The 19,385-nt window shown below is 45.3% G+C and overlaps 1 protein-coding gene across 3 annotated transcripts in view; it reads left to right on the top strand.

Annotated features, from left to right (window-relative positions):
- LOC122368808 (protocadherin-like protein) overlaps positions 1-19,385 on the top strand; it is a 78,055-nt gene that overhangs the window by 27,835 nt on the left and 30,835 nt on the right. For all 3 annotated transcript variants that reach the window (XM_043343064.1, XM_043343061.1, XM_043343062.1), the window contains exon 4: positions 15,203-15,345. In XM_043343064.1, the coding sequence (XP_043198999.1) occupies positions 15,203-15,345 (143 nt within the window). The remainder of the gene's footprint in view (positions 1-15,202; positions 15,346-19,385) is intronic.

A 19,385-nucleotide genomic window follows, 5' to 3' on the forward strand; every position in this document is an offset into this window, starting at 1 on the left:
TAGGACACTTGACAGACTGCAAGAACCTCATGTCGGTTTGAATTAGGCGAGCTTTGATGGACTGGATTTTAAAGGGACCCTCCCACCTTCAAAAAAGTTAATGAATTGGCATGAAAGTGATGTCGCTCGATTCAGAAAGAGCAAAAACGAATATCTACCAACTTTCACCGAAAAATATTCACCGGTTTTCAAGATATTATACTTTTACTTTTGCTTACTTTTTGGGAATCTCCGCTGTTCCTAGCGACTTCATTTTGGAAGTGCGGCGTTCGCGGCAGATGTTGCGCGCAAATAGCATATACCACCACTGCTTTACAAAGATGTTAGTATAAGGTTTTAAGATCGATAGATCACCGCTGACGTCACAAATTCTAAGGGGGCATCTCAATGCATTAGCCCCTTAGAATCCGAAAACTGCAAGTTTGAAATTCCATATCTCCGAATTAAAGCATTTTTCGATGTTGTGAGTGCCCAAACCGGTATTTGCAGGCCATGGCCATAGGTGTAGGAACGTTTTCGAAAGTGGGGGGGGGGCAGGTTCCCAGAGGCACAAAACCTCACCTACCCCCAAAATCCATTTTCGCCTCGGATTTCGGCCACTTTATGTTCGCAAGCATGCTCAAATTGGTAAAAAAAAACGTGACAAAAATCGACCAAAATCTTGGGGAGACTCCCGTCCAGAAATTTAATCTCATGGACGCGTGCCCCTGGCCTCCGCAGCCGCGTTGGTACACTCGTGGGCAGGTTGATGTTCGAGTACTCTTCATCCACCGTGCTACTATGGCTCAGCATTGGCAGCAGCCGCCTGGTACCGGTAGACTGTGCCGCTTCACTTACTTGTCAAGCGGCACAGCCTACCCACACTGTATGACACCGGTCTGGGTCGGTGGCTGGAAGACGATGTGGGCCGCCTGTGACGTCAGCGCAGCGGTGAGGGCCGAGCCCGGAGGTATGGCTCGGGTCGGCGCGGCGCGGCGGCTGGCGAGGGCTGGGGAGTGAGGTGGGGTGGGAGCACGGTCCATCGCGTGGCTGGGCGAGTGTGGTTAAGTTTCGCGTCTCCAGGTGCCAATTGTTCCACCTAACAATGGCGCTAAAGCATTTGTTAAGATACCCTAGCCCAAGACAGCGCCTATCATCACACTTGCTATGCGCATTACGACGCACTTAAGCGTGGCATTGTGACAGCCGACAGAACTAATGTCACACGTGCATCGAGGTGCGGAGCTACATTATTTATAACAAATAAGCGAAGGCCTTGATTGAGCTGCTTTGTGTCTATTGTTTCGCACAGCAATCGTCCAGAGACGTGGGAACTGGGGTTTTTGGATAGCGCGGCAGCCAACGCCCCAACTTAAAGCAAATCTTACTGTTCCTCTAATATGTGGTCGCATCCACCAATAGGAAACCATTCCAACAAGGGGCAAATAAGTCGCGCACCCGGGACGGTCCGAACCGGGCTTCACCAACCGGTCACCCTACGACGCCAGCGTTCATTTACTGAGCTACCGAGACCAGTGACCACCCTCCGCGGTCAAATGCGATCAAATGTCACACAACTGTCATTGGCGGTCAGCGGGCGAATGTCATTTCGTTTTGTGCAGTTAGGGATCATTCTCGGTAGCTCAGTGGATGAACGCTCGTGTCGTAAAATGTCCGGTGGGAGGAGCCCGGTTCGAACCCTCCTGAGTGCCCGAATTATTTGCTCCTAGTTGAAACGGTTAGCTATTGGTGGCTGCGACCACATATTAGAGCAACAGTAATATTCACTTTAAATTGGGCGTTGGCTGCCGCACTACCCATAATCCCCAGTTCTCACGTCTCTGGACGTTTGCTGTGCGAAACAATAGACACAAATCAGCTCAACCAAGGCATCAACACTTATATTTTATAAACAATGTAGCTCCGCACCTCGATGCACCTGTGACATAAGTTCTATCGGCTGTCCCAAGGTCATGCTTGTGACAATGTCATGTCATGTGTGTTCACACACATGACCCACGTGAAAATGTCATGCTTGTGCGTCGTAATGCGCATAGCAAGTAAATGATATAGGTGCTGTCTTGGGCATAGGGTATTTTAACAAATGCTTTAGCGCAATTGTTAGACCTGGAACAATTTGCGCCTGGAGACGCGAAAGTTAACCACACTCGCCCAGCCGCGCGATGGTCCATGCTCCCACCCCACCTCACTCCCCAGCCCTCGCCAGCCGCCGCGCCGCGCCGACCCGAGCCATGCCTCCGGGCTCGGCCCTCACCGCTGCGCTGACGTCACAGGCGGCCCACATTGCCTTCCAGCCACCGACCCAGACCGGTGTCATACGGTGTGGGTAGGCTGTGCCGCTTGACAAGTAAGTGAAGCGGCACAGTCTACCGGTACCAGGCGGCTGCTGCCAATGCTGAGCCATAGGAGCCCGGTGGATAAAGAGTACTCGAACATCAACCTGCCCACGAGTGTACCAGGAGCGGATCCAGGAAAACTCCAAGGGGAGGGTCATGAATCGAAGTAGTGCCCCTACCTATACCCAAAATTAAAACCTCAACTGATTTCGGCCACTTAATTTTGGTGGTGCCCTATTTTCATTTTTCATTTATTTGTTTTTGCCCTGGCACGCCTGTGGTGCCCCTGCTAGGCCGCAGGTGCCCCAGGCAGGTTTGTGGTGCCCCTGGAAGGACTGTGGTGCTCCTTACGAGCCTGAAGTGCCAGCGACAGGCCCATGGTGCCTCTGCGAGGTCGGTGGTGCCCCTGCGAGGCCGTGGTGCCCCTGCTAGGCCGCTGGTGCCCCTGGGCCCTGACAGGTCTGTGGTGCTCCTGACAAGCCTGAAGTGTCCCCGACAGCCACGTGATGCCCCTGACAGTCCCACTCCCAAGGTGCCCCTGCGAGGCCAGTGGGTGCCCCTGGCAAGCCTGTGGTGCCCCTGGCAGGTCTGTGGTGTCCCTGGCAGACATGTGGTGCCCCTGCTAGGCTTCTGGTGCCCTTGACAGGCCTGTGGTGCTCCTGACAGGCCTGTGGGGCTCCTGAAAGGACTGTTGTGCCCCTGGGCCCTGACAAGCCTGAGGTGCCCCTGACAGGTCCGTGGTGCCCTTGACAGGCCCAAGGTGCCCCTGCGAGGCCAGTGGTGCCCCTGGAAGGCCTTTGGTGCCCCTGGAAGACCTGTGGTGCCCCTGGCAGACCAGTGGTGCTCATGCTATGCCGATGGTGTTCCTGACAGGCCGGTGGTGCCCCTGTCAGGTCTGTGGAACCCCTGATAGGTCGGTGGTGCCCCTGGTAGGCCTGTGGTGCCCCCGGGCCCCAAGGGGGCATCACCCATGTGACCCCACCTTGGATCCGCCACTGGTTGGCACCCATGCGAATTCCAGAAGCATCCAAAAACATCTTTTATTACGAGCGAGCGTGAAACGTCAGAAGTGAAAAGTCAGCAAAAGGTGTGTGTGTGTGGGGGGGGGGGGGCAGTTAACATTGCTGGCCCCCATTCGAAAGTGGAGGACCATTGCCCCCTGCCCCCTGTTCCTACGCCTATGCCAGTAACCGATCAACTAATGCAAGGCCGCCTAACATAAATTGTTAGTTTACGCCGTTTACGCATTCTGCTGTGCCAGTATTGTCTCTCTTTGCAGCGCGCGCTGCCCCTAAGCTGTCACTTATTGCTTCTGACAAAGTTACCTTTCATTGGGTGGAGGAAAATTGCACTCAATAATGATGAAGCACAAATGGAAATTTTCATGGAAGGGCAGGCCGGACAACCGTCAAGTTTGTTCTTCGGGGTGATGCCTACAAATACCTACATTAAAAAGTTCGGCAAAAAGTGGGGGGGGGGCAGTTAACATTACTGGCCCCCCACTATGAAAAGTGGGGGGGGGGGGGCCACCGGCTCCCCCGTCCCCCTGTTCCTACACCTATGGCCATGGCCACCAATTTGGCTATCTCAACTCAAAACTAATGTTAAGGTGGGATGGTCACTTTAAAATGGTTCAGGAGTGAGGTGTAGTAGTCCATGGAAGGGCAGCGGGGCTGAGTTTTACGCCCCAACCACATGTTGGGGCGTAAAACTCAGAAACCTATGTTGAACACGTTCCATGCGTTTGAGATGATTTGCGTCGGCCTCGGACCAGGTGACACTAGCGTACTCCATCACGAACCGCACGTGGGCTCTGTACGCTGACAAGATTGCAAGATGATTGAAGCCTGGGTGGCGAGCACATGGGGACATCTGGACACTGCGCATAAGCAGACCGAGCATTACTTACGGTTCGCCTTGCCAACCGCGGCATCAACATGATCGGCAAAGGTCAGTTTTGCATCCAGGACGACACCGAGATCGCGCATCTGCTCGCATCGCATCGCTCCAGTTGATGTCCGTCCAGGTAATAAGTACACTGTACCGGGGTCGTGCGGAGAGTGAATGATATCGTCTTGATATCGTCTTGAGAATGCTGCCTTCCGAGACGCCAGACAAGACTGGCGTCCACTCAGAGTGCTTCCCATCGACAATGACCCGTTGGGAGCGCTGGCACAGGTAGGACTCAATCCAGCTATATGCAAGACCTCTGATGTTAAAGAGACCCTCCCACCTTAACATTAGATTTGAGTTGAGATAGCCAAAATGGGTTCCCTGGCTCACAATTACCGGTTTCGGCACTCACAACATCGAGAAATGCCTTAAATCGGAAATATTGAATTTCAAAATTGCAGCATTTTGATTCAGAGGGGCTAATGCTTAGGAATACCCCTCTGAATGTGTGACGTCAGCGCAAATATCTAACGATTTTTAAATGTTTGACTAAAACGTTTTGTAGCACGCGGTGGTATATGCTATTTGCGCGCAACATCTGCCGCAAACGCCGCACTTCTAAAATAAAGTCGCTAGAAACAGCGGAGATCCCAAAAAAGTAAACAAAAGTAAAAGTCTAATATCTTGAAAACCGGTGAATATTTTTCGGTGAAATTTGGTAGATATTCGTTTTCGCTCCTTCTGAACCGAGCGACATCACTTTCATGCCAATTCATAAACTTTTCTGAAGGTGGGAGGGTCCCTTTAAAAGAGTGACCGAGCTTGAGTAACAGGAGCCTGTGGTTAACACTAGTAAAGGCGGACGAGTAATCTGTGTATATCGCGTCGGTCTGCAAGCCCTCTGTCAGTGATGTCCAGCAGTGTAGGTTAACTAGCTTCCTGCAGAAAACACTGGAATGGTATCCGAGAGTTGGAGGAGAGAGAACGTCACCTGGCATTAAAGTGACCATCCCACCTTAACATTAGATTTGAGTTGAGATAGCCAAACTGGGGCCCTGGCTCACAATCACCGGTTTCGGTACCTACCTACTCGCAACGTCGAGAAATGCCTTAAATCGAAAATATTTAATTTCAAAGTTGCAGCACTTGGATTTAGAGGGGCTAATGCCTTTGGATACCCCCTCTGCGTTTGTAACGTCAGCGTAAATCTAACTATTTTAAAATCTTATACTAAAAACTTTGTAAAGCTGCGGTGGTAAATATATGCTGCTTTACTTTACGGCTTTACGCACAATATCTGCCGCACTAAAAAAACCAGCAAATTATTGCTTCCAAGTGACGTCGTAGATAGGTACAGCGTTGGCTCCAAAAAGCAAACAAAAGTGAAAGTCTATTCGTTAAAAAACGGTGACTATTTTTCGGTGCAATTTTAAAGATATTAATTTTTGCTCTTTCTGAACCATGGTGCATCACTTTTAGGTATGTTAACTTTTTGAAGGTGGGATGGTCCGTTTAAACGAGCTCTGCCGCGGTAATTTTGGCCGAGCAGGGCTAGGCTGCCAGGAAGAAGAAAATGCGCTTGTTTACGTGTACAATGTACTTACTACTTACACATATGAGACTCTAAAGGCCTGGCTACACTATGCGTTTTTTGCGTGCGTTTTTTTTTTGCGAGATTGCGTGTTTGCGCGCAATACCTATCGCTCTAGAAAAATTATCATTAATATAACTTCTTTAATATTTATATAAAAGTTAATAAAACGTGTACATTAATTAAAAGTTTATGTGAAAAACATATACCAAAACGTAATGTCTTTTCTTTCTAGAACGATATTCCTCAAATCATGCAAACTCGCAAAAAACGCACGCAGAAAACGCATAGTGTAGCCAGGCCTTTACACTTGAAAAGCTTAGGGGAGGTTGTCCGCTTTTTTTTTAGAAAACGATAAAACTTAAAATTGACGACACATTAGAAAAACACGGAACAAATAGTGCATGGACGCGTTTCGATTATTAACCCGCGCGGGGCTGGGGTCTCCAGCCGAACGCGCGGGGCTGGAGGGGGGGGGGGTGTAAATTTTACCCCCCCCCCCCCTGTTATCTCCCGAACTAATGGTCCGATTTGGAAAATTCAAGCGCCAATCGAAAGATCTCATCACGAACAACTAAAAACATGTACTTAATTTAAATTTTGAGGTCAAGGTCAAGGTCAGGTCAAGGGTACAAATTGTAAGTTTCTACAGTATCGGCCTTGCACCGTAGTTGCCGAAGAATGGAGTCATGGACTGAGACTGATTGCCCAAAACGTGTCCTAACTCCTTAGGCTACCAAGACAATATTCGTTGCATACAATATCATTCAAAGGTCAAGGTCAAGGTCAGGTCAGGTCAGGTCAGGTCACCAAAAACAAAATATAGAAAAGGGCATGAGCGACACATGTTTTATGGGTCATTTTACTCATAGAATTCAATAGGCACACTCAATAAGTGATATGGACCACCTTTGGATGAATTTCAGGTCGAGGTCAGGTCAAGGTCAGGTCAAGTGAGGTCAAATTTTGAAGTTGGTTGTTAAGGCCTAAAAAGGTGTATATCTGATGCAGTTTTTCACGGCGAATCGAATGGTGCTATTTTTGTTTCCGTACGAGGTCTAGAACTTCCAAAAAATCATTTTTCAAATTTTTGTGTGTCGTGACGTCATAAAATGTTTAATAACTCCCACATCTTTGAACCGATTCTTCTAAAAATTGGTATGTAGGTGCACATAGACCACTTCTCTGACATATGGGGCATTCCACGATAGATCGTACCACTTTTTTCCAATTTGACACCCTCATCTCTCGGAATTTGACGAGAATTGGTCTCAGGGGTAATCAGGGGCTCTGAATCCACCTGTAACAATTTCAGGCTTATCAGATAAGTATTTTTTGAGTTATGGTGTATAACATTTTTTGGATCTTGCTTTGCAGCGCTAAGTTTGGCGGGCTGTAACTCTAAGACGGATTATTCAAATGCCAAATATTATATAACATTGAACTTGCAATGAAACAGAGATTAATATGTACTTTTAAAATTTCGAAAAATTTGCTTTTTTGATATATGACATATCGAGTTTTCTTTCATTTGTATTTTTTGGACTTTGGGACCAAATTTTTTAAATTTTTTATTTCTTTAAAAAAATATTTGGCTCATTGTTAAGAAGTATGCAAAAAATTAGGAAGGTGTTCTTTCTATAAATATATTTATTTTACGTTACGATAACGGTTTCGAATAGTAATTTCGGGAGGGGAGCTTACAAATGGCGTGGTAAAGCTGCCTAGTGACATCACGGGTTACTGAAATTTCAATTAAAGTCTAAGTCATCTGAAAAAGTGAAAAGAGGGTTCATCCAACCCTCTTTCCTATAAGCGCGAGGGTGAAAAAGGCTGTTTGGTTCTGACATTGTTTTGGACGCCTTAACGACCATAGCTGTCCGAGATGAAAGTTACAGGGCTCATACATGGTGTCCTCCAGAGGTCTCACAACTTGTATATCTGGGAATTTTAAAGGTTACGTGAGGTTAGGTCGGTCACGTGACATCACTGTTATAAGTCAATGGGGAAATATAAACACTGTTATTTTGGCGCCGAGAATGATCTAAAACTATCCCACGTACATGGTATCGTGATTTCATGCACTTCTTGCAAAGTCCAATGCTTTTCTTTTGCATTGGTAGCCTTGCGTGACGTCATTTATGACGTCACTAGGGTCGTACGAGTTTTTCGTCAATAACTCCCGATCAAATGGAGCTAGAGAGTCGGGAAAGCCACCAATGGACACGGGAAGACCTTCCGAATCGAATGATATGCCACATGATACCCTTTGCCCAGCTTCGTGACCTGAGGGGCTCTGACCTGACCTTGATCCGAGGTCAACTGCTTAAGTTGACCTCACCCTAGCAAAAAGTATACCATTCGATGCACCTGAGCTAGGTGAACACAATAATGCCAAAATCGCGGCTCTGCGGCCATTTTTTGCGAAGTTATTTACTTTTTACCAGTCGTTGACTGTCACGTGGTCAAATAAACCTTTATGTATGTATGTATGTATGTATGTAAAAACCGAACCCGTAACTTCAGTCACTTGACCTGACCTCAGACGCTACCGGTTAAATTGAGACCTTAAAATCGGGTACCAATCGCTGCGACTTGTTGCGGCACACACGCTCGTTTTTTCTACGAGGCTCTAGCTCTATTGGAAGCGAAACGGCGTGCTGGGGTCGTATCAACCCCTCCGAACCCCATTTTGTTTGCGGGAAAATGAGGATTTTATAGAAAGAACACCTTTCTAATTTTTTGCATGTCGATTTGCAATGACATGAAGTTTATTTTGAAAAAATAAAAATTTGAAAAATTTTGGTCCCAAAGGTCATTAGAGGCAAATGAAAAAAGATTAAGGTTTTTGCTCAATAATGAAAATTTTTCTTTGGAATTTTTAAATGGTAATATTAATTTTTGATTCATCGCAAGCTTAGTGTTGTTGACTGTTTGTTGGTAGCTTAACCCGTTCTTGAGTTATAGGCCATCTAACTCACCGTTACAAACCGAAGTTAAAAAAATGCAATGCAATATAACTAAAAAAGTTTTGATCTGAGAAGTCTGATATTTTGCCAGGCGTCTTTGGGGCCTATGATTACCCCTAGGACGGATTTTCATTAAAATCTGAGGGATGAGGGTGACGGGCCTGGTACGATCTATCGTGGAATGCCCCATATATTCCGGTTTTTTCGATACACTCAAAATTTTGGATTTTATAATCATTTTCCCAAAAAAGTCAGTTTTTTGGAAAAATTTGGGCCAAAATCCAAAATTTTAAAGAAAACCGAGATAGCCATTTGATAGACAAAGTATAATTACGTATAACCTTTTTTGTTACGTCTTGATTCCTTTAAAAATGAAGATGTTAGCTGCGTTTGAAATTTTGTCGTTTTTGAGGCGAAAATGGCGAACAGGACGTCACTAAAACGTCAATTTCTCAAAACATGTCCGACGGATTTCGCTCAAATTTTCAGGGAACGTGTCAAATTGATGTAAAAGAAGGTACTGAAAGTTTGGCGGCGCTGCGCGCCGCCGTTTTTGAGATATTGCAAAAATTCGCGAGGGGGGGGGGGTAAAATTTACCCCCCCCAGCCCCGCGCGGGTTAAATCTTCATCAGCATGACATAATCACAGAGAAATGATTATGTCATGCTGATGAAGATTTAATAATCGAAACGCGTCCATGCACTATTTGTTCCGTGTTTTTCTACTTGTCTCTATCAATATACATGACGACACATTTCTGCATTTTATCAACGCTGGCAGGAGTCGCATTCATTTTACTTTACTGGACAGTAAACTTGAAATGATAGAGTAATTAGGTACTCATATTGAAATTGTCACGTATTACAAAGGTCTGCAAGGCGGCCAAATTGCCCCACTAGCAGGGTTATTTGGCCGGGGGTGTGGGACAATTTGGCCGGTGTTAGTTTGCGGTCGGGATTTTCTGTTATATTGCGAGTCAGCTTCAGATTCAGCAATGACGTGTGTCCTATGACGCATTTGCCGCATTTTTGATGTTGACTCAGGGGTCACAGGGGTCAAAATAGCCAAACTTCGAGTACCATCGCAATTCTCTCGTCAGTCCGCATCGAAAGATATACCTATGTGTTGACCTTGAGAAGTCAAGGTCAAAGGTTGACCCCAAGTCACGTTGCATCAGGTCGCTTGACCTCAAGGTCACGTGATTTCAAGGTCATCATGCATGTCATTCGATGTGTCTTGGCGAGCTGAACGGAATTAGACCATTTGTGCGGCTGTATCATTTTTTATGTAAGGATTTATTAGCAAAAAACGTTTGGTAACCTTTGATGACGTCACATGCTCTTACAGTTGACCAATCGGAAGTAAGGCATCAAAGTAGTCAAAGTTGGTCATGAATCATGTCATTTATGGTACAATTGACCATGAAAACTCGGCCGTCCCAGCATAGTGACCATGAGCGCACCGGCCAAGTTGCCCCGCTAGTCCCGGCCAAATTACCCCATATTGCCATTCTGAAAATTTTTGTCTATAAAGTCATCACAGCTTTACGGAATTAGATAAAATTGCTCTTGGAACCGCTGAGCATCGCCAAGAATGGCGCTATAATGTCTGAATTCGTTTTTAGCCCAAATACTACATGTTATAGGGGCATTCCACGTCAAGTGAGACAATTAATGACCATTTTGAACCTCACCTCCTCCGATTTTTGCGAAACTTGGTGAAACTACTTATCTATATGTGAAAAGAAAGGAGACATTTTTTTGTCAAGATATGACGTCACGTTTCCGAGATACACGTCATCAAACATTGACTTAGGCAAGGCACATTATCATCTTAAAAGCGTCATAACCATTGAAGCTTTAGACATTGCACGAGACAAAGTGTGAAATGGAGGGAATAGATCAGGCTTTAATTTGAGGATAACAATATTGACATAATTAAGTAATTAGTGAACTTAATTAAAATTAAAAAAAATAAATTTTGATTTTCTGCAAAATGGGTACCCTTCTATTTTGCTGGTTTTTACATATTTTATTCTCCTATACATTAGCTACATCATATAAAAAATCCAGAATGGGCCGACGTCTACGTAACTGTCTTTTGGACTTCGTAATGTCTGGCACTCGCCTGTTTCGTTTTAGCAACCAAGGAGAGGCGCTACCCGAAGATGCTCCTTTCTACCCCAAACCAAAGCAAACCTAACCTGTCCTGACGTGACCTGACCTAATCTAACACGCGTAAATATATACAGCCCTCACTGCAGTTGCCGACTGGCCAAATGCTACTTAGATACGAACATTAGCCCTCACATTTGCCGGCTGGCCAGATGCTACTTAAAAAGCGAATGCGTGTTAAAACACTTGAGGCTGACCGGCTGCGAGGCAGCGACCTTTAGATTACGAGGTGGGTACACTTGGCACACTAACTACTAAGCCATGAAGATAGGTGGTCATCGCGGAGATGTAAGCCAGTTTTTTTTTAATGATTCCATTAGGCATTCTCTGGGCAGCGCTTCTCTTTGGTTGCAAAAAGGAAATACTCCTGACTCTCCCAGCGTTAGGGGAGAAAGGCCCGGTTTAGCCAAAAAAGGTATTAAAAAAAAAAACGGAATTTGAATTGTAAGTGGGGCGGTGGGGAACTTCATCGTGTGTCAATTTCATGGTCCTAGATCAATATCTTCAAGATCAAATGAGGTTAAAAGTGATCAAATTTGCTATAGTGACTATTTTGCGTTTATACGCCCATAGCTCTAAGAGTTACCGGCCGATTTTCCTATTTCTTCCTTTATACGACATTTGTAGTGTTATGAGAATCTCTAGTTAATCTAACCATAAATTAAGTAGTTAGTGGCCTAATAAGAGTAAGATGTCGCCGGCAGAGGCGGGGATCGGCCGACGCGGGAAACGTTTCAGTCAAAGATTGTTTTTGCACCCTAATAATTCAATTTTTACCACTTTATTTTCGTATTCATTTGACCATTAGATTGCGTGTACCTACATTTTTAACCCGCGCCCCACTGGGGGGGCTATTTATAGCCCCCCCCCCTCCCGTTTTTCTGCAATAACTTCCAAACCGCTTGACGTATCGACGCCAAACTTTCAGTACCTTCGGCTGCATCAATTTGACAACTTGTGTCAAAATTTTAACTTCGTACCTACCATAGGTCGGCCGGAAATGACGTCAGAGTGACGTCATGTTCGGCCGATTTCGACGCAAAACATTGAACCACGGCAATCGCTCCCATGAGCTCAGTTTTTAAGCTAGATCCAATTTCTTTGCATGAGAGGACTCAGAATAGACTGCGCTATCAAACTACTATCTCGGATTTTCGAAATTTTGAAAATTTCGAAAATTTGATATAATAAAATCCAAAATTTATATTTTTACATTTTTTTCAAAAAGTTTTTGACTTTTCGAAAAAACCGGAATATATGTGATAGAACGCATTATTATGACTAACTCTAGCAAGGTTTAGCTAAATATCTTCAAAAATGGCCAAGTTTTACGCATTATTGCAAAAAATTCACAATTATTAATTTTTCAAATCAATTTTTCAAGCACGTATTTGACATCGTACGCCAATATAAATAGCACCAACGTGTTCCTGAGCTCAAACTGCATCCAATAGACACCTTTTTTGTTGAAAAATTTTAACTTCAAAAGTTGACCTTTTTTGACCTGAAAGTGACCTGACCTAAGCTAAATTCGTCTCAAAATGACCTCGAATGACACAGACGACATCACATTCGAAATCTCTGGCCTAAATGGACCATAAAACATGTGTCACGTGACCGACGCATGATATAATATTTTCGTGACCTGTGATGACCTGACCTTGACCTGAAAATCAAAGTACAAGTTTGGTACCCTCGGGGTATCTAGAGCATCTGTTCACGAGTGTGTGATCCAAAAATGAGCCTGATCTGACTTGTAAGACGGCGGCCAGAGCCCAAAACGTGAACAAGCAAAATGCTAATAATTTTTACTTTGACCTGACCTGTGATGTCATCGGTGACCTCGAGGTCAATGAAATTAGGTTTCCTTCAACAGTTTTTCCGGGGCTATCAGACGCCGTTTGAATTTTGACGATCGGCCCAGCAGTTTCGGAGTTAGGAGGGGGGGGGGGCTATGAATAGCCTCCCCCCAGTAGGGCGTGTTATACGCAGACCCCAGTGGGGCGCGGGTTAAGCCTTCACACAAAATTTGACACGAATCGATCTTAATCAGCGGTAAGAAGCGCAGTGCAAAGATGGAACAGTCCCGCGCCGGCACAGTCTACCATTCAGGCGGCAACTGCCGGCGCCGGCCGCCGCGCCGCTCCGGCAAGATGTTTGACTTTACACCGCTATTACTAGAAAAGTTGCGGACCGATTTAGCTATTGCTTGCACGGGAGGATTTGCAATTCAATTCTACACAGATACTGAAAGTTTGACGTTAATATAATAATTATAGCGTGAGTTATTGGCGAAAAACAGGTGGAGTTGGCGAAATCCGCCCCTTCCATTGGCCGTGCTACATTGCACTACTTGTTGCTATATCATCCAAAGTTATCGTTGGCCCACTCTAATTTTCTCAGCACGTGTGCGTTACGTGTAGTGGAAGACAATATCTAAATTTGAGCAAGATCGAAGGGTACCCATTTTTCACAAATTAGATTTTAAGAAATTAAATCAAAATAAGATAAATTCAAAATCACCATAAAATGTAAAAATTGCCAAATTTAACTAGCATAACGCCTTATGTACACGTTTCAGTTTGTTTGAAATTGATAGCTTCAAAAATGTTGAAGCTAGAGATCTTTCAAGATTGCAATACACGTCCAATTTTGCTAAAAAAGCAGAAGTTAACCCGCGCACCGACGGGGGTCTGCGCCAACTTAGTACCGACGGGGGGGGGCGGATGACCGCCCCCCCCTGAGATCTCGAGAACGAAGCAAGATAGCGACAAGCGGTAAACGGCATCGGATACGCACGGTCAAGATCTACAATTTTTACAAAGGTCATTTTCAGGTCAGGTCAAAGATGACGTCACAGGGGTCGAAAAAGTCAAAATGGCGGCGCTAAATATGGAGAGAGTTTTTCTCGAATAACTTTCGAATTAGTCAAGATAGGAACAAACTAAGGGCATCATCGTGATCCTCTCGTCAATCCGCATCGAATGATATATATGTTGACCTCGAAAGGTCAAGGTCAAAGGTTGACCTCAGGTCACGTGACCTCGAGGTCATCATGTATATCATTCGATGCGTCTTGACGAGCTGAACACAATGAGACCATCCACGCGTCTGTATCTTGTTCCTGTACGGAGTTATTGGCCAAAAACCTTTGGTGACCTTTGATGACGTCACATGACCTCACAGCTGCCCAACAGCAAAACAGACCTCAAGGTAGTGAAGGTTGATCGTATATGAAGTCATGTATGGTATATGGGGCCATTCCGACCCGTTTTAGTGGTAAAAACAGGGAGTTGATTTTTCCCCCATTGACTTATAATGGGGAGGTCGCGAAATTGACCTGACCTTAGGTCACCGATATCAAAATTCCGAGATATACAAATTGTAGCTACTAATGACCTAATAACATCCTGCGACTTTCAAAGGCCTCCGACATCTACTGTAGCTCTGGCACGGTGACAAAGTTGCAAAAAAGTGACTTGAGGTTGGGTCATTCAAAGTGACCTGGTGACCTGACCTTGAAAGGTAGGAGGTTCAAACTTGCACACCATGTGTAAAATTGATAAGGGAATAGTCATACAAAATTTCGCGGCGCTACGCGCCGCGGTTTTCCCGCTATTCGCGAAAAACCTCAGGGGGGGGCGGATATCCGCCCCCCCCCGTCGGTGCGCGGGTTAAGCGGCTTGTATCTCTGTAGCCTGAGGGCATATGACAAAATCCTTTAACCCTCAGAGGTTTCACCCAATAGCCAATAAGTATACCAAGTTTGAACAAAATCGCAGAGGTGGCCGATTTTGGCTGTCCCGGTTGACATGGAATGCCCCTAAATATATACAAATTTTTAAGCAGATGTAAAAGTTACCATTTTCTAATGAAATTAAAGTTTTATTAATTTTGAATAAAACTACGAGGGGCAAAGTTTTGAAATTTGTCCTCCATTTATTTCTACCCATGACAAATGAATAGAGACTAGAGTTATTTCACTCACTTTTATTAGACATCGTACAGGTGGGGGCGGCCAATTTACACCACCGGCCAAATTACCCCACCCTCCCCTACACTGAGGCTGAAACTAGCGGGCTGTTGCATTGAGACTGAGACTGATAGGCCCGACAGGCTGTAACACTGATTACTGTGAATGACGATCTCTGTTTACACTGAGACTAGCGGGCTCATGATTACAGAAACTGAGACTGAGACTGACGGGTTAACGTACTGCTTCTGCTTGATGTTCACAGGTGTCAGTTGGGCTCCGTATGTCTACACCAATGACACAATTGATGCCAGTCAGTATGTGGAAGTTACTTATAATTCGACTGCCCAGGCGATCGAGTTCACGGCTCTGCCGACTCTGTCTGGTGTCCGAGACTACGATCAGAAGGTAAGATTGAGAATATCATCATATTCATTTGTTAAATCGTATACGATTTTTTTGTACCTTTTCAGTGATGATGACGATGGGGCTGACAGAGTGTATGGAATGCAAATATTGCAAATTGTAGACTAGTAGTAATTCTCCCTCTGATGTACTATACGTGATAGGTAGTAGGTACATCTTTGGCAATATCGTGCGGGCCATTAGTAATGAAGTAATTTTGTTACTTAATGCAAATGTTTTGCCATCATGCTGCTCATCGCTCCTACCTTTACAGAAACGCTTCGTTTCATTCGTTATGGACTAGCTCTTTGGTTCATTGGCGGATCGAAAAAGGTGATAATGGACGCAGGTGGTATTGACTATTGGCGTAATTATGCCAAAATGTTCTCGAAATAAAAAACTCGGAGTTTGCTTCCTTATACTCTGCAGTGCATTATAAAGTATATGAATACTATATGGAGTAGCGGGCAATAGTAAACATTATTGCCCGATGTGACGTCACTGTAGACTGTAGTCCGAGGGCGAAGACCAAAATATGCTTTATTGCTCGAGGCGTAGCCGAAGGCAATAATGCTTGTTGAGGTCTTTGCCCGAGGGCTACAGTGGCGTCACAGGGGGCAATAATTCTTTTTTGTTGCCCCTACACGATACCGTTTCATTTTATAACATGGTCCACCCCAACCGGCTAACCAGTAAAACACCTTTTTGGAGCGACAAACGGAGTGAGCGAGAGCGTGAGCCCTGCACGTGCGAAATTGCGAGGAGATGCCTCCTACTGACTTCTGCACGGCACTCTACTAACCGGCCTCTAGCTATGTACCAAATTTGAGCGCAATCGGCCCAGCCGTTCTCGAGATCTGGAAGCGGCACACTGCACGTGCGCACGTGCCAACTGGATCCCAACTGACTTTTGCACGGCACCCTATACTAACCGGTCCCTACCCGTGTACCAAATTTGAGGGCAATCGGTTCAGCCGTTCTCAAGGTCTGGAATCGACCCCTGCACGTGCGCACGTGCAGCAGCACCCCAACCATGTGGCACATGGATATGCATTGCCTAGTGGGTGCCTACCTACATGCCAACTTTCAGCGCAATCTGCCCAGTAGTTACCGAGATATTGCAATTGTTACAAAAGTGACTCGCTTCGCTCGCTTCGCTTTCGCTAAATTTGTCGTCGCTTAGAAGATAAATGGAAAGGATGAAAACACGCGTGGATTACTATCGCCCGTTGTCATGGTGTCGTTATAAAATATGAAATCCCGGAGAATAAAACCAGATAACGCCTTTTGGGGCGAACAACGGAGCGAGCGAGAGGGTGGGCCTTGCACGTGCTAAATTGCGATGGGGTACCTCCAACTGACTTGTGCACGGCACCCTGCTAACCGGTCTCTAGCGATGTGCCAAATTTGAGCACATTCGGCTCAGCCGTTCTCGAGATCTGGAAGCGGCACCCTGCACGTGCGCACGTGCAAAATGGGTCCCAACTGACTTGTGCACGGCACCCTACTAACTGCTCCGCAACCGTGTACCAAATTTGAGCGCAATCGGTCGAGCCGTTCTCGAGATGTGGAATCCACCCCTGCACGTGCGCACGTGCAGCAGCACCCCAACTCTGGCACATGGATATGCATTGCCTAGTGGGTGCCAACCTACATGCCAACTTTCAGCGCAATCGGCCCAGCAGTTACCGAGATATTGCAACAATTACAAAAGTGACACCTCTTCGTTTTGTACGTGGCACGTGCATAAGGGGTCACCCACATGCATCGGGAATAGTCCAATACTTGGTAGAAGGAATGAAGCTACCCTACAAAAATTACCGCATGTAAATCGGTCAAGTGGTTGCTGAGATATAAGCGTCGCAGAATCGTGACCACGGCCGGCCGGCCATGTCCGTGAACTTAGCGACGTATACGTATACGTTTTCAGCGACGAATTCCAATAGGGTTGGGACCTATCTGCATGCTCTGTATGTTTTGGTAAAATAAAAAAGCTCAGAATTTTTAATGATTTAATTTAAAATCACTTTGTTAAAAAAATGCCTAGTTAGTTCAGAAATTAATTATTTGTGGCTGAAAACAACTTGCTTCTGATTGGTCGGGCTAATCATGACGTCACATGTAGGTATATAACTGTCTGTATATTTGGCGCAGTTGAGACATACATTTTCTATGTATTTTCCTATGGTAAATCGGAGTGATTGGTCGTGTTTTCAGTGTCTCTTTATTTTGCGCTGGTATTGCGTGGCTAAGAAGTTTTATCAAGAATGGCATATACTAAAATGTTCCTTTAATAATGGAGCTTCAATATCTGTGAGTTTTATTGGCAAGCGAAAACTGATTTAGCTGTTATTTTATCTGGAAATTACTCATTTTTTAAAGGGATTATCAGGGTTTAAAAATTGAAAGGAATCGGCATAAATTTCCAATCAATGAACTCCCCAGACTCTGCCGATTCTAAATATATGCATAAAATGTAAATCGGTACCAAAATTTGCGAGATATAGCCGTTTCAAAATTGACAAAATTGTACTTACTCACGCAAAACAAGTACTTGGGCGGCCAAGTTGGCCCATCACTAAAATGTAAACAAAGAGCAGCCTTGGGAAATTTCGCCAAGGCCGCCGCACCGCACTGTCGATTTCCACAAGACGGGCCTTGTCTGTTTTGTTTTTGTCTGTTGTTTTTAGGGCCTTGCAACAAGATTTCAGTGCTTGGCATTGAATTTGGATATGAACAAATTGAAGATTTGCTTTTCAATAAGACAGCAAGAGTTATCAACATTGCCAAAGTTATTATTATGATTTGGGTGTGATTTGAATAGCTTGAGCTTGTTTGCTGATCATCAAATCTTGATTAATATCATTTAAATGTCAACAATTTTCAAGGGTAAATTTGAGTGTTTTATTTCAATAAATTGAAATGTAAGTGCATCAGGCACAAGAGCTAAGTTTCAATCTGATTATTTTGTCAAGAGTGGTCAATCTAATGTAACGTCTTGCGAGAAAGCTTACCTAAGTGACTGAAGAAAGCGCTACCTACAGTTTTTCAAGATCTATGTTGATCTGTTTTTTCGAACAACAGGTTGTACAACATGATGTTGTGACATGACCTCTGTGTCCTGTACGTCTCCCCTGCTGCTGCAGCAGAGCCCCGGCTTCAACTATAGTTTGTTATGGGTGGGCTCTCCGTGAACGTCTTGGTGCGTTTCTACATATTGCTGCTGTGAAAGGACGGTACATGAAAAAATATGTAACTTGTATGTTTTTTATTGCCCTGGTACCTACTTAATGTATATTTTTGTTGTTTATGAGTGATAAATGATTATATTTTGAGGAAAATTGAGGCATTTCAGTTTTAGTTTGTGGAACAGAACAGAAGAAGCTGCTGAGTGCAGATCATGCTTTAATTGAGAGAATCATCCTCAGTTATCTACATATAGGCATGCTTTGTAAGCTCCTTGCATTTTGCCAGCTTCTACTTGCTAGTCAAAGTTGTAAGAAGGGTTAGGGAGAACAATTGGTACACATGCCACCATGTGCAATCACCAAACGAATGAACGTGAGGGCCAGGTCCTTCACACAGCATGGATGCTTATAGGTACTGCACTAATGTATAATGTTCATTATGTTCATATTAGCAACTCACCCAGGCAGCCTGCCTTGTGGTATTTCTGAGTTCAAGATTTTGTAAGACTCGCACTAATCATAAGGTATGTATGGATGAACAATGTGCAAAGGGGTCGCACGTGCCTGCTCAGTGCTCAGCCATGGATGCACGTGCCTTCTCAACAATGGGCGTGCTTGCAGACATCTCCATGGACGAACAATGTGCAAAGGGGGGGGGGGGCGTGCCTCCGCGGCCGCCTGTTGGCTCAGCCGCTGCTGCTGCTTGGCGCCGCTGCTGAGCGCTGCCGGAGACGCCGCTCGCTGCCGGAGCTGCCGGAACAGTCACCGGAGCTGCCGCCCGCTGCCGGAGCTGCGGGAGCCGGGCCCGCCGCTCATCTGTCAGGACCGCCGACGGCAGCACGCCCGTCTGTCAGG

Source organism: Amphibalanus amphitrite, unplaced genomic scaffold (genome assembly GCF_019059575.1).
Source record: "Amphibalanus amphitrite isolate SeventyFive unplaced genomic scaffold, NRLGWU_Aamphi_draft 000977F_arrow, whole genome shotgun sequence".
NCBI lineage: Eukaryota > Metazoa > Arthropoda > Thecostraca > Balanomorpha > Balanidae > Amphibalanus > Amphibalanus amphitrite.